At 44.2% G+C, this 14,857-nt stretch overlaps 1 protein-coding gene across 1 annotated transcript in view; it reads left to right on the top strand.

Annotated features, from left to right (window-relative positions):
• FBXL13 (F-box and leucine rich repeat protein 13) overlaps positions 1 to 14,857 on the top strand; it is a 127,773-nt gene that overhangs the window by 42,789 nt on the left and 70,127 nt on the right. Inside the window, exons 8-9 of the mRNA XM_040971222.1 lie at positions 4,226 to 4,321; positions 8,016 to 8,148. Of these exons, the coding sequence (XP_040827156.1) occupies positions 4,226 to 4,321; positions 8,016 to 8,148 (229 nt within the window). The remainder of the gene's footprint in view (positions 1 to 4,225; positions 4,322 to 8,015; positions 8,149 to 14,857) is intronic.

Raw genomic sequence — 14,857 nt, 5'->3', positions numbered from 1 at the left:
TGCCCTTTCTTCCTGTAAGAACTGAAGCTTCTGTGGCCTGGTTACCTTTCCAGAATCAACACCTGCTCCATGCTGCTCTCCTCTGACATCCGTACAGCCTGTCTCTTGTCCTCCAGGCACAACCCCTCCTCATCCCAACAAGCCCTACTGACACCCCACACGGTAACTGCTGCCTTTGCTCCCTCTGGGATCCCCACTTCTTGATGAGTCCTGGTTCCTCTCTTCCGCTCCCATCCTCATGCCAGGCCCAGCCTCATTATACTTTCCATATGTGGCCCCTCCTCCCACCTGGGCTGGATGCCCACTTACCTCTTCACAGCCTTGGATATCTGTGCCGGCAGACCTTCTGAGAGGACAGCATCCTTGTTCTATTTGGCTCTGACACCTCCTCCTTCCCTCTGCCCTCACCCGCTGGTCATGCCTACTTTGCTTGCTTCCATCTCATGGCTAAGGGAAGGGCAGGGGTCTGGGGTCTCCCATCATCTTTTTGGTTGTTGTTCCTGGAAGAGACTGTCTCACTTGAGTACTGTGATGTACGTTTTTAGCATCTTATGTATATTGGATCAAAGCTGGACGTCTCATTTTTATTATATTTGATTTTTTTTTTCCATTGGAGGAAAAGGATCTGTTTTTTTCCATTTCTCCAACTTTCAGGTATGGTCTCCTGGTTACAGAACTCCATAGTGGGACCACCTACTCGGTCACCGGATAGAGATACCAGAAGGAGGTGCCTGTCTTGGCTAAAAGAAAATCAGCCTTTCACAGGCTGTTTTTCTTCTTATTTTTTTAGTGTATAAGATTCAAGAAATACAAATGTCTTAATCTGATGAGAAGCCCACCCCCCCCTTTTTTTTTTCATCATGATTGAGTCACATTAGTATTTAGTTCCAGAATGAAGTAGTCAGGATATGTGCCAAAGCGTGTATAAGCTTAGTGCTATGTGGTTGTTAAGGAGATGTTGCGATTGCTGTTTAATGGTATAGACTCACACTAGTGTGCAGTGCCCAGATGGTATCTCAATGTTTAAGGCACAGTAATCATTGATTTTCATTTTGTCTGAAAGACACGCACACGAGAGAGAGAGAGAGAGAAAGACAGAGAGACAGAGATTCTTATCAGTTCACTCCACAGATGTCCACAGTATCTAGATATCGAAGGCTGGGCCAGACCAAAGCCAGGATGCTAGAACTCCATCCTGTACAGGTGACCACATCCTAAAATTTGAGTTGGCACCTGCTACCTTTCAGGGAGAGTGTGAGTGAGAAGCTGAGTCAGAAGTGTAAGTAGCCCAGAGTCGTATCAGGCCTTCCTGGTGTGCGGATGTACCGTGTGCTCCACACTCCATAGTCCTGACTGCATCTAATTTTGAAGCTTTATTCTGTGATGTGCCCCCCTCACCCACCCAGTCCTCTGACCTCTGCCTTCGGCCCAGTGCCAAAAGTGTCTGGGTTAAATTTGTTTTCGTTCTATTGTGCTTACTGCAAGAACTTCCACAGGAAATGCCTTCCTCTGTAGACAATCATGCAGATAAGTATGGGTGCTGGAATTACCTTCTTTGAAGGCTGGCTTGTCCTGGGGAGCAGGGAATCGCAGGTCCTTAAGATCCTTGGATGCTCAGTCCGAAGGCACTAGGAGTCTTTCCTCAGAGAAAGTTGAAATATATCTACTGTGGATTCCCTTCCGGGTATCTCCTCTTCCTGCTATGTAAAGTTAAAATGACAATGCCTGCTGTACCTCTCATATTTCAGATGTTGCAACAAATCTGCAGTCTCCACAGTCGCAACAGCCATCCCTGGTCTCTTGTAAGAGAAGCAGGAAGTGGGTGGGAGACCTGCAAAGTCTTGGCCTCTAGGTGGGCTCCTCTGGCAGCTGCCTGTGTATCCTGAACTGGCATCTCAACCCCCGACTCCAGCTGCCTCTGCACACAGCTGACCACCTGTACTAGAGAGTCCCTTGTCTTTTGTTCTCTTCCTATTCTGGCTCAGGAGACCCTCCCTCATCTTTTGTTATCTTCTTCTTCTTTTTTTTTTTTTTCTAATTCTTCATTTCCATCATGATGCAAGTTTCATTTCCTATTCCTTTTGTAAAAATAAATTGGTGAATTTCTTTTATTTTTTTTTGAATTTAAAGATTTATTTATTATTTTTTATGGGAAAGGCAGATATACAGAGAGGAAGATCTTCCATCTGATGGTTCACTCCCCGAGCAGCCACAACGGTTGGTGCTGAGCCAGTCTGGAGCCAGGAGCCAGGAGCCCTTCTTCATTACCTTTGTTTCTTCATAGTGATATGGCCTGTTGCTAATGCTGCCTCCTCCTCCTCCTCTTAAAAAAAAAAAAAGCACTGGAAAATGATAGGACAGTTGCAAAAACTGTAGATACAATTTCACCCATACCTGAGCCAGCAGGGGCAGATTGCGTCACGACCGTGCACACTGTACAATCAAATCTTGAAACCTCCTAAGGGGCAACAACTCATCATCACGAGAGATGAAAATCTCATTTATTGAAATCATAAAATTTCAAATCTCGCAATCCACAAACCCCATTGGGATGGGGCAGGGTTGGGGGGAGACCAAGAGGAGCAGAAAGGTGAATTAGAGGAATGGATCCGAGAAATTTTTTTTCTTAGATTTATTTATTTATTTTTTTTTTATTACAAAGCCACATATACAGAGAGAAGGAGAGACAGAGGGGAAGATCTTCCGTCCGATGATTCACTCCTCAAGTGAGCACAACAGCCGGAGCTGTGCCAAGCCGAAGCCAGGAGCCAGGAGCTTCTTCCAGGTCTCCTGCATGGGTGCAGGGTCCCAAGGCTTTGGGCCGTCCTCAGCTGCTCTCCCAGGCCACAAGCAGGGAGCTGGGTTGGAAAGTGAGGCACCCAGGACATGGTGTCCACATCAGATGTTGACACTTGCTACTGGAGGATTAGGCAGGTAGGCCATCACACGGCTCCTTCAGCGCTGCCCCACCCCCTAGTCCTTTTTCAAAAACATCCTCTCAAAGATTTTTATTTCTCTTTCTGTCACTATCACCTGAAAGGTAGTAGTCACAGTTTTGTGTTTTTTTTAAAAAGCTTTAAAAAATTTTTTTTCTCTTGTCTGTGTTTGAATTTCTTTTGCTTCATGTGTTCTGCCACTTTTGATTGGAAACTTACTATGTTCATCTGTGAGAGTCCTGTTTATTGCATTTTTGCATGTATTTCTTTAGAGAATATGATATTTCTTTCTGCTAGATATCCTTGGGTTATTGCCAACTTGCAACCATCCTGCCTGTTAAATGTTAGCTGGAGGTAATGTGTTCATATTGAATCCTCAAGGAATTAAGATGGAAGCTTCAATATACGATATTTGGTCTTTGGTAGTAAGTTCTTCTTCATCTTTTCATCCTAGGCTTGGTAACTAGTTTTTCTTTTGCCAGTGCATATGTATATGTAAAGATATATGTATATATATATTTTTCCCAATCCTCCTGTCATGTTTCTGGATCCATCTTCTTGCCTCGAGCTTGGAAGTTTTATTTTGTCTTACAGGACCAATAGGCTCTGAGTCCATTTGTTATTATGAAAAGCAGCAGCCACTTACCTCATAGCCCCATGCCAGTCACCCTGAGCAGTATCATGGTATTGCTCACCTGCGAATTCAATTATTGGGCCCTAGAAAAATTTCTCTCTCTTTTTGGAGCAAAACTGAGTTATACTTCATATAGTTAAAACAACTTGCTTTATCATTAACTGATGCTTTTCCTTTAAAAAGATGACAACTCTTTTGATATTCTCATTCACTGTTTCTTTGGAAATAGAAGCCAGTGTGAGTTCATTATGTTTCCCCAGAACCCTGTAATGTTAGAAAGAATCCAGTCCAGTTCAGCAGTTACAGTATACTTGCTACGTACCAGCTACAGTTTAGTTTTAGGGAAATCACTAGTTTTCTTTAGTCAGAAAACCCAGCACATACACCTGTCTTCCTGACCATCTTCTTGCCAAAATCAGTGAAAAGGACCACATTACACAAAAGCATCCATAGATAAATTCTAGTGCTTTAGATAAGGTTTCTATCCTCAGATAAAATGATAGCATTTCAGCTCCTGCTCTTATAATATGTGGATTTCAGAACACACACACACACACACACACACACACACACACACACACACACACGATAAGTGAAGGAATTATGTCGAAGTTCACATGTTTTTCAAAATCGTGTATTTTTTCTTTGTGTTTAGATCTTCTTCTATCTCAGCCTAAGAGATATGGTGATCTGCAGTCAAGTTTGTCGTTCCTGGATGCTGATGACACAGATAAGCTCCCTGTGGAACACTGTGAGTAGACATAACTGGGTATGAAGGAATCCTAGTCCTTCGAGGAGCGTGAATGACTCCGAAGGTGGCTGCACCAGCCCTCTCCCTCTCCAGAGCCCAACAAGTATACCTATTTTTCTTTGGCCCACACACAAGCCTGGAGGAAGAGGCAGAAAAAATGGGGATTTTTTTTTTTTTCTAGGAGGTACATGATTAATACTTTGCAATTGAATTCACATGAACCCCAACTGAATTCGATAGTCGGTATTTAGTTTTGATTTGCCTGTGAATGTGTGTGCCTTTCTTCTTCCCACGAGTAATGCCTGTAAGGTGAAGCCTTATGAGTGTGGAAGACCGCTTCAAAGGGTGTGAGATTTTTTTTTTTTCATGACCTTTTCATAACTCATCATTTCGAGGAGTTAGTTCTACCACGAAGAGAGAATAACCTTCGTGAGCCTGGCTGGCAGTCTGTAAGGACCAGGAGGTGGTTTCTGTGAGCCGTGAACGGTCGGGGCTGAGAATAAACAATAACATTGATATAATATTGACAGCCTCCCGCACGGAAAGTTGAAGTTTGTGAATGCTCGATTTCTCATTACCTTCCCAACAGGCTCTTCCGTGTGCCCCCATGTATATTACATTTTGCCACATCTGAATGCCGAGAAATGAATCCAGAAATGAGAGGGGAGGGCAACATATAATCGTGGGAAGACAAACATGCTGAACGCAGGGAGACTGAACTTGGCCGTCTTGGCTGTTCTCTGCTCTGCTCTTACCCAGGGAGGCCTCTGGGAAGAACACCAACGTTCTCCTAATCCTGCCAGGCATTTGTACAATCTGTGCAGTTCCTCACACTCTGCTTGTTCTTTCTCTTCCAGACCATTTGGAGTCTGTTTTTATTTATGGCTTCACAAAAAAAAGGAGTCCCTCCCTCACCCCCCCAAATCTGTCTTGTAAGTCAGGGATTTAGCTGTTTGAATCAGTAGTTCTAAGAAGGATCTTGGGACCATGAGCCTCAGCATCACTCGGGAACCTACTGGTAATGCAAATTCTCAGGCCCCACACCTGCTGAGTTCAGCAGTCAGCCATCAGTTTTAAGGGTGTCCTCCGCAAGGATTCTGATGCAGGCAAAAGTTTGGAGGTCACCGCCTTAAGCTAGAGATCATTGTGAGATGGGAATGCCTACTTTGTTCACTAAGGTGCATTCAAAAACATGGAATCAGTTCACTTCTGGCCATGCTTACACAGAGGCCAAGGAGAATGGCATAGCCAGGGATGGGACGGTGTCCTCCTGGAATGTAAAGACGTAGAACTGAAGCCCTTGGCATCTCGCAACGTTCGGTTTCTCCAATTGTTAGATTTTCTCTGATGTGATGCGTAGATCAGTCTGAACACGTGCTGGCAAGAAACAGATAAGTCTTTAGGGAGTGATATTTGAATTTTTTGAAAAAGATTTATTTTGGGGCCGATGTTGCACCACAGTTTGTTAAGCCGATGCCAGCAGTGCTGACTTCCAATATGGGCATCGGTTTGAGTCCCAGCTGTTCCTCTTTCCATCAACTCCGTACTAATGTGCCTGAGAAATTAGCAGAAGATGGCCCAAGTACTTGGGCTCTTGCCACCCATATGGGAGACCTGGATGGAGTTCCAAGTGCCTGGTTTCAGTCCGGCTCAACCATGGCCATTTGGAAAGTGAGTTAGAAGATGGAAAATATTTCTTCTGTCCGTCTCTCCCTTTGTAATGTTGTATTTCTGTCAGTCAATAAATATTGTAAAATGCAATTAAAACATCTGTCTGCTGGCTCACTCACCAAATGGCCGTACAAACCGGGCTGGGCCAGGCTTACGCCAGGAGGCTGGAACCCCATCTGCATCTCCCAAGTGGGTGACAGGGATCCAGGCCCTTGCAGCATCTCCTGCTGCTTTCCCAAGCACATCCATGGAACAGCCAGGACTTGAACCATTGCTCATATGGGATGCCAGCACTGCAGGCAGCAGCTGAACTTGAGGTACCACAACACTGGTTCCCGATGTACGCTTAATTTTATTATTGACTCATTCCTCTCCCCAGTGTCTCTTTGGAATGAGAAACACAATGATGTTCCAGGTTACAAAAATGGCAGTAGGGCAGGAATAGTACTATGTAGTGGTAGCATAGAATTCTGTACTGGAAAGTGCCAGGGTGTGTATTTGGCTATGTGCCTGCAAAGGCTTCCACCAACAGGTTTTTCTTATATGTCACACATTTTAGTCCTAGGCCATGCTCAGTTGAGAAGTTGTCTTACTTCTCTATTCTGTGCTAGTCTTTTCTAGTTTTTGGTCTAATAGCAGCTAGCATTTATTGAGAGCTCACTTGTTGTGCTACCTTTATTTGCATTTTCTCAGTGTATCCCTTGCTAAGCTATGCAAAATTATCTTTTCTCATTTTGCCGATGATAAAACTAAAGGCCTAGTGAAATAATTGCCCAACCTTTCAAATTGCCAGGATAGAATTCAAATGTTGACCTGGCCAACTACGGACTTGATTATTCAATATTTATGAGGGACTTCCAAAGCTGCCATTTACTTTCTACCTAATGGGCAGCATGATATTTTGGTTCGTCAAGTTCTTGTATTTCAATCTTGAGCCCCAAGATCTTGGGATCATAAAAATCTTGGCCTCAAGGAATGATATTCATGAAGGATTTGAGTCCAGTGTGTCTGCTAAGTGCGGTAAGTTTGATTCCTGCACAGAACCATCCAGGGAAGTTGCACGCTTGAATCCTGTTCAGGTTTTCTCCTGTGCTGCATTTCCTTTTGTTCCAAAGTCAGCTTCCTTTTTTTTTTCCCCCTTTGTTTTCTTCATGACTGGTTGACTGAGTTGAAAAGCAGCGTTACAGAGAAATCTTCCATTGGCTATTTCACTGCCCAGATGGCTGGAAGCTAGGGGCCAGGAGCTTCCTCAAGATCTCCTACGTGGTTGGCAGAGGCCCAAGCGCATGGGCCATCTTCTGTTGCTTTTGCCGACCATGAACAGGGAGCTGGATTGGAAATGGGGCAGCTAGGACGTGAAGTGACACCTGGGTGGATGGATGCTATGCCCCAATACTGGCTCACATCCAGGGTTCTGTTGTATGGAAATGCCTCACTTTATTTCATCCGTCCTCTGTTGAAGGACATTTAAGGTATTTCCTGTCTTCCATTATTAATTCCTGCAGTGAACATCCAACTTCTCATTTTTTGGAACACACATATGTGATCATATCTGCAGGGGGCAATTTCTAACATTAGAAGATTGATGTACAATCTCAGGAGTGTGTGGAATGACAAAGCACCTTGTGCTTTAATACTTTAGTAGCTGTCTCTGCTTTTAACACTTGATATTATTGTTTTACTTTGGTTGTTACAGTTCACACACCCGGATCCTGTCTTATGTTGTCATTTTACATTTGTTTATCCTGTTGCACTATATTTTAAACCAGTAAACCTAAATCATTTTTACTACAAACGGGAACATTTGTAAGTGTGTATGTGCATACATGTATATGTGTGTGTGTGTGTGTTACTTTTGAAATTTGCCTGTTATAGTAAGTAGAACACTTAAATTAGCATTTCGCCCTCACACTTCCGTTGGGAAATTACAGGATGAACAGCTTTTAGTGCTTGGTGCTGGTCATGTTTTCATATGATGCAGAAGTTTCTCATTTTTGAATGTTTTTTTGTTCGTCCTGTCCAGATTGATTTTTCCGTGGTGAAAAATGTGATTGCAGATCGAGATATCGTGTCTACACTGAACAGGTGGCGTCTAAATGTGCTGCGTTTGAATTTCCGTGGTTGCCTTCTCCGACCAAGAACTCTGAGAGCGATCGGTATGTGTGTTTACTGAAGCTATTGATCTTGCTTTCCTGTTTTCTGGGTCAGTGAAAAGAACAAATCAAACAGAAACGTCGGTTGGCAGTTCATAAGGATGCCTGGTACCAATATTTCAACAGCTGAAAGGGATCAGGGCTGATGTTTTGGGATAATGGCTTTAAGCGGGTACCTGCAATGCCATCATTCGCATATGGATTCTGATTTTGAGACCCCGCTGCTCTACTTCTGATTCAGCTTCCTGCTAATGTGCTTGAGAAAGCAGCAGCTGTCCTGAGTGTTTGGGCTTCTTCATCTACATGGGAGACTGAGAAAGTGCCAGGCTGTGGACTGGCAAAGTCCTGGCCATTGTGGCCAATTGGGAGTGAGCAGTGGATAGAAGATCTCTCTGTTTCTCTGCTCTCTGTGTCACTCTGACTTTTCAATGGATAGATAGATAATCAGGCTGCTTCAGATGCCCACACCCCCTGCCAGAATATCTGGGTTCAAGTCCTGGCTCCATTTCCAGCCTGCCTCCTTGCTAATGTGCACCCTGGGAGGCAATTGTTTCCCTGCCACCCACAGGGAGACCCGGATTGAGATTCAGGATCCTGGCTTCAGCCTGACCCAGGCCTAGCTACGGCAGGCACTTAGGAAGTGAGCTAGCAGCTGGAATATCTTTCTCTGTCTCGGTGTCTACCTTTCTCTCTGCCATGCACATATGATGAAACAACCATGTGCTGTATGTTCAAGAATTGGTCCTGTGTTCATTTTTCTTGACCACTAGATTTCTGATTGTGTTTAGCATGTTTATCCACATCGCATCATTTTATCTGCTAAAAAATATGACACATAAACATTTTAACTGAGAAAGACACATGGAGAGAGAGCAGAAAGAAGAAGAAGAGGAAGAAGAAAGAGAGAAAGGAGAGAGAGAGGAGAAAAGAGAGAGAGGAGAAAGGAGAGAGAGAGAGAGAGAGAGCTCCCACGTGCTGGTTCACTCCCCAAATGCCTTTAGCTACCTGGGCTGGGCCAGGTCAAAATCAGGAGCCAGGAGTTCAACCCAGGTGTCCCACATGGGTGCAGGGGCCCAGGTGCTTGAGTCATCCTTTACTGCTGCCCAGGCATCCCCAGGGAACTGGATCAGCAGCAGAGCAACTGGGACTCAAACCAGGCACGCCGATACGGGATGCAGGCATCCCAGACGGTGACTTTAACCTGCTGTGTCGTAACAGCTACACCCACTTCCCCAATAATATACATTAAAGGAAACACACACACACACACACACCCACACACACACCCACACACACACCCCTAAATAACACATGAAAAGCCTGCATGGAAATGGAAAAGCTCCAGATGCAAGAAAGATGGGAGAAAATTTTAATAAAATAGAGCAGAAGTACACTAAGAGTTTCAACTGGATCAGTAATGCCTTTTATTTTAAAAAAGAAATGCAAAATGGAATAATTCTGATTGGTTCTATTTGGTGATGTGGAAAGCTATATATATATATATATATTTTTTTTTTTTTTTGGCGGTGTTACGACTGACAACATATTGAATTCTCTCTTCTGGCTTTTAGCAGATTTTTAGAAAGATTTATTTATTCATTTGTTTGAAAGGTAGAGTTGCAGAGAGAAAGAGATGTCCGCCAGGATGAAGCCAGTGCCAGGAGCTTCAGCCATTGAGATGTCAGGAGCCCAAACCTTTATGCCATCTTCTGGTGCCTTCCCGGGTGCATCGGCAGGGAGCTAGGTTGGAAGTGGAGCCACTGTGACACCAACTGGTGCTCACATGGAATAGCAATACTCAGGTGGCAGCTGAACTTCCTGTGCCACACGCTGTCCGTTTGTTTTGTTTTAGCAGCTTTATCAGTTGGTTCTCCTGGGTTTCCCAAGTAGGTGATTCATCATCTGGAAATATTGACAGTCTTACTTCCACTGATTATTTTAACATTTCCTCTTTTGGGGGGGCCTGGCGCAATGGCGTAGCAGCTAAAGTCCTTGCTTTGCATACACCAGGATTCCATATGGGCACCGGTTCTAATCCCGGCAGCCCCGCTTCCCATCCAGCTCCCTGCCTGTGGCCTGGGAAAGCAGTCGAGGACAGCCCAAAGCCTTGGGACCCTGGAACCGCATGGGAGACCTGGAGAAAGCTGCCTGGAATTCCCTGCCTTCCCCACATATCTTTAATAATAATAATAAAAAAGAATAAGCAGTTATGCTGGCACATATGCACAGGATAATACCCACTTGAACTTCCTGGATGTCTTGGTTACGGTTTTGTTTCTCATTACTTTTGTGTGTGCTAAATAATATTCTATTGTCTGAGTGTCTCACAGTTTATTTACACCGTCACCTACTGAAGAACATCTTGTGGTTATTTCTAAGTTTGAGCTGTTATGAATACAGCTTCTATAAACATTCATGTGGAGGTTTTATTTGTGTATGTGTGTGTGTTTCCAACTTGTCTGAGTAGATGCCAGGGAACATGAATGCTAGGTGTTGTGATCCAGTCCCGTAAGGAAGTGCTAAAATGTCTTCCAAAGCGGCTGTACCACTTTGCATTCTTTCTGGTGATGACAAAAGGTCCTGTTGCTCCCAATCTCCAGCAGCATCTGGTGCTATCAGTGTTCTGCGTTCTTGTTTTTTTTTTAAAATCTATCTGAAAGGTAGAGCAAGAGTGAATTGATCTTCTACCCGTTGCTTCACTAGCCAAATGGCTGTTACAGGGCCAGGCCAGAGAGGACAGGAGCCAAGAACTCCTAGTTTCCCACATAGCTGGCAGGCATCCAGGGATTGTAGTCGCCGTCTGCTGACTCCCAAGTGCACTATCAGGAAGTTGGATGGGCTGCAGAACAGCTGGCACTTGGACTTTGGGATGCACGCATCCCAAGTAGTGGCTCCACTTTGGGCAGTTTGGGACAAGGATAAAATGGACAGCATCGGTTGTGACTTGTGTAAAGAGCGAAGAGTCAGATATTAAAATACCTAAGTCAAATTTTCTGCTGTGCAGTAGGCATATTGACCCTGTGTTCATTTTATCAGCAAATAGTATATCATATATATGACCGATTTAATGTATATGTATAATATTACAGCACATATTTCTGTCTGAAGTCAAAATGTTAAAACAGCCTAAGATATTTTCATGCTGTTAGTTTTTGAGTATTTTGTTGTCTACTTTTTTCTTAAGATTTATTTATTTTTATTTAAAGGCAGATCTACAGAAAGAAGGAGAGACAGAAAGATTTTTCATTAGCTGGTTCACTCCCCAACTGGCCAGAGTGGAGCTGATCCAAAGCCAGGAGCTTCCACCAGGTCTCCCACGTGGATGCAGGGTCCCAAGGTTTTGGGCCGTCCTTGACTACTTTCCTGGTCCACAAGCAGGGAGCTGAATGGGAAATGGAACAGCCAGGACGCAAACCGGAGCCCATATGGAATCCCAGTGCATGCAAGGCGAGGATATTAACCACTAGCCCATCACGCTGGGCCCTTTGTTGTTTGGTTTTAAAATATTTTGTTTAATACTTTTTTTTGCAAGTATAGTTCTTTTTCTTTCAGGTATAATTCCTATCACAAATGTATTTCTTACAGAAATGACTAAGCATGCAAGTCTGATCAGATTTTGATTTTTGAAGGAGATGTCATGTCTGCTTTTTGTTTTCCAAAGATAGTTATTAAACCCAGTGTTAATTCCAGCAGCCTTGAGTGTATCCAAGGTAAAAATCAAGGATGTTGTAGCTCTTCCTCCCGAGCTCATGTATTCCTATGTCTAACATGACACATATTTCTGGCAAGAAGTTTGGTTCTTTGGCTTTCAGATTGAGGCTGATCTTCTGGGCTGTTTGGCTGAGTGGAAACCAGAGTTGAGTTTGTAATCCTCTTTCACTAAAAGCTTTGGAAAGAAGATTAGCTTTATCTTAGGATGTTGAAAAGGCAGAGCATGAACAGGCAGCTCTCGTTTCTGAATCACTTCCCTTGCCAGAGCAGGACTCTGGCTTGGATTTTTTGTTGCTGTTTTTTTTGAAAGAGGAAAGAATGGTTTGTAAATGCAGTGAACTCATCTGCTTGAAGTTAAATCTCTTCCCCCTATAGGTAGACGTTAAGTCAGAGCTAAACTTGAGCCGGAGGACTCAGGAGACCTCAGCTTATGTTAAATCTTGTTTGCTTGAGAAAAGAGCAGAGTTTTAGAAATAGCAGGAAAGTTTTACACACACACACACACACACACACACACACACACACACACACACACACACACTCTCTCACTCACTCACTCACTCTCTCACATACACTTGACTTGATCCAGGCAGTCAAATGGTAAACATACATATATTCAAGAGTTTCGTATTTCTGGCTACCATAAAATACTTATTTCTTACTCCATGAACTTCACCTGCTGCATGGCAAGAAAGTGAAAAGCAAACTGAGAGAGCCATTGCCAAGTAAGAAATTGCTAGGAGAGGAGTTCCCAGTTTTCGTTCCATCGTGGGACAACCTTGCTTCCCTTGAAAAGTCTCAACTCTGTCGTGGAGGACAGGCTGATCTGCATCTCTCCAACATGTGCTTCGCTCTTGACCCCGAAGAGATGAGCAGCTCCAGCTGCCTTGCGTGGTTTGGATTGGTTCCGACTTGGAGGTGAACTTTATTTCCAAATGGATCCCTCAGGATGAAACTAAATGCACAATCAGCCAATTGAAACACCCCCTCTCCACCAGCTTGCCTCTGAAAATTAAGCCAGAGACCAGCGCGGACCGTTTCTCTAAGTCAGGCTTAACTTCCTTGTCCTATCCCAGCATCTTCTTGCCTCTTATCTCCTACTGAAGGTCACACCAAGCTTTCTCTGCTCTCTAGTCTTGGCTCTCTCAGGTCCCATGGTCTATCCTGAACCTCATGAGCAATAAAGGGATTTGTTCTATCTGCCTGATCATACTTCCGGTTGAATATGTGCCTCTGTTGCCTCACAGGAGTTTGCACTGGGAACCAGTGTATCTAAGTCTTCAGCGCTGACTCAAACCATTTGGTGTAATGGGCCTTCTGTGCCAAGAATCAGAACCTCACTATCCAGGGTCATTTCCTAAAGTACAGGTTGCAGGGATTCTATCAATACCCTCTCCACACCGCACCCCTTGGTTTCTTATGCACCTCAGTACAGATTTGATGTCTTGGCTCCAAGATCCTCTCCCCACCTTCCTGCCACCCTCCTCTGCTGACTGCTGTCACTGGGGCTTCGGACAGATGGCTAACCTTTCCTCTTTGAGGCTTTGATTCTGTAGATTCTGGTGCCAGGTGGTCATGGCACACAGTCATCTTTAGAGCACTCTGCTGCTTTACACAGTGAGAAGGGCTTGGGCAGACCTGAGTCCAGGCTCTGCCACCTGCTGCCTTTGTGGCTCTCTCCAAATTACCTAAACTTGAAGCCTCAGATGCCTTTATAAAAGGCAGGTTGTACTACCTGCTGCAGAGGGATCCTGTGACAATTGGAAGTGGATTGTATGGAGCTCTCTCGGCACAGTGCCTGGCATAGGATAGGTACTTAAAAGGTGCTCAGTACCGTCTGTCATGTGTCATCTTCCACACTTCAGGACCAGTTGCTTCACTTGGTATGAACACCCCAATAGCTTTATCAAAACAGTGTGAACAGGGGTTCCTACGTAAAGGTTAGTCACCAAGGATATACATGTGTTCCTTGGAACTTTGTTTTCTATGTAGAGTACAACTGATTAAATGCAGATGAGGGGGTTAGAGGTCTCAATTCTCCATGTATTTCCTCTTTTTTTTTCTTGTGACCTGTTTCTTTAAGTAAGATGGTTTTGAACTGCAATCCCCAAGCCACAGGATTTCAGCTGAACAACCCCTGCAACTCCCGCCCACCCCCCCATCCATTGTATCTGATATTATTTCCTGTTTTTCAGCTTGATTCCAAATTCTGACCCTGGATTCTGATTTTTATCCTTTGCTTTATGCTCCTTAACATATTCACTCAGCAGAAAGGGCTCATGTCTTTGCCTCTGCAGTTTCTCAGTCCAAACATTGCTTGGAGAAAGACACTACCATGAGTGTTTATATTTCTTTAAGAGTTGTGATTCCAACTCTGCTTCTCAGAGTTCCTGTTGTTTGGCCAGCTTCCAATGTGATCCCCTTTCCTCCCACCCTTCTGTGCTGTTGCTTTTCTTTTGGGAGGTTGGTGGACAGACAGATGGAAAGCTCCCACGTTCCGGTTTACTTTCCAGTGAAGACCTGTGTTGGCTAGGGCTGGAATGGGTCAAAGCAGGCATCAGGAATTCAATACAGGTCTTTCATTTGGATGATGAGGACTTACCTGGTTGAGCCATCCCTTGCTGCCTTCCACAGTGCTCATTAACAAGATGCTGGAAATGGGGGTGGAGCCCTAGCTCAAACCCAGACACTGACAGGGGAGTGTTCCGGTCAGTGGCTTACCTAGTAGGACAAATACTTACCCAAGTGCAATTCTCATATTTGTACTTGTTGTTTCCATAATTCTCCTATTGATCTAGCTTTGCTCTTTGTTGTTTGTTTGTTTTGGCGGGGGAGGCAAGGATCAGTGAAGAGCGATTGAAAATCTGGTTTTACCAGGATCTCCTCTGGTAACTTACAACGATCAGAAATGGACATGTATTTATTGCTTGGGCTAACTCACTGAAAGACTCTTGGGGTGGGGGGAAGGGGAAGAAGGAGAGAATGACATTTTATTATGGAC

Source organism: Ochotona curzoniae, unplaced genomic scaffold, assembly GCF_017591425.1.
Source record: "Ochotona curzoniae isolate NIBS_2020 unplaced genomic scaffold, NIBS_Ocur_1.0 contig_21, whole genome shotgun sequence".
Classification (NCBI taxonomy): Eukaryota; Metazoa; Chordata; class Mammalia; order Lagomorpha; family Ochotonidae; genus Ochotona; species Ochotona curzoniae.
Note: the sequence above shows the minus strand (reverse complement) of the source record. Positions and strands in the feature narration are given on the sequence as shown.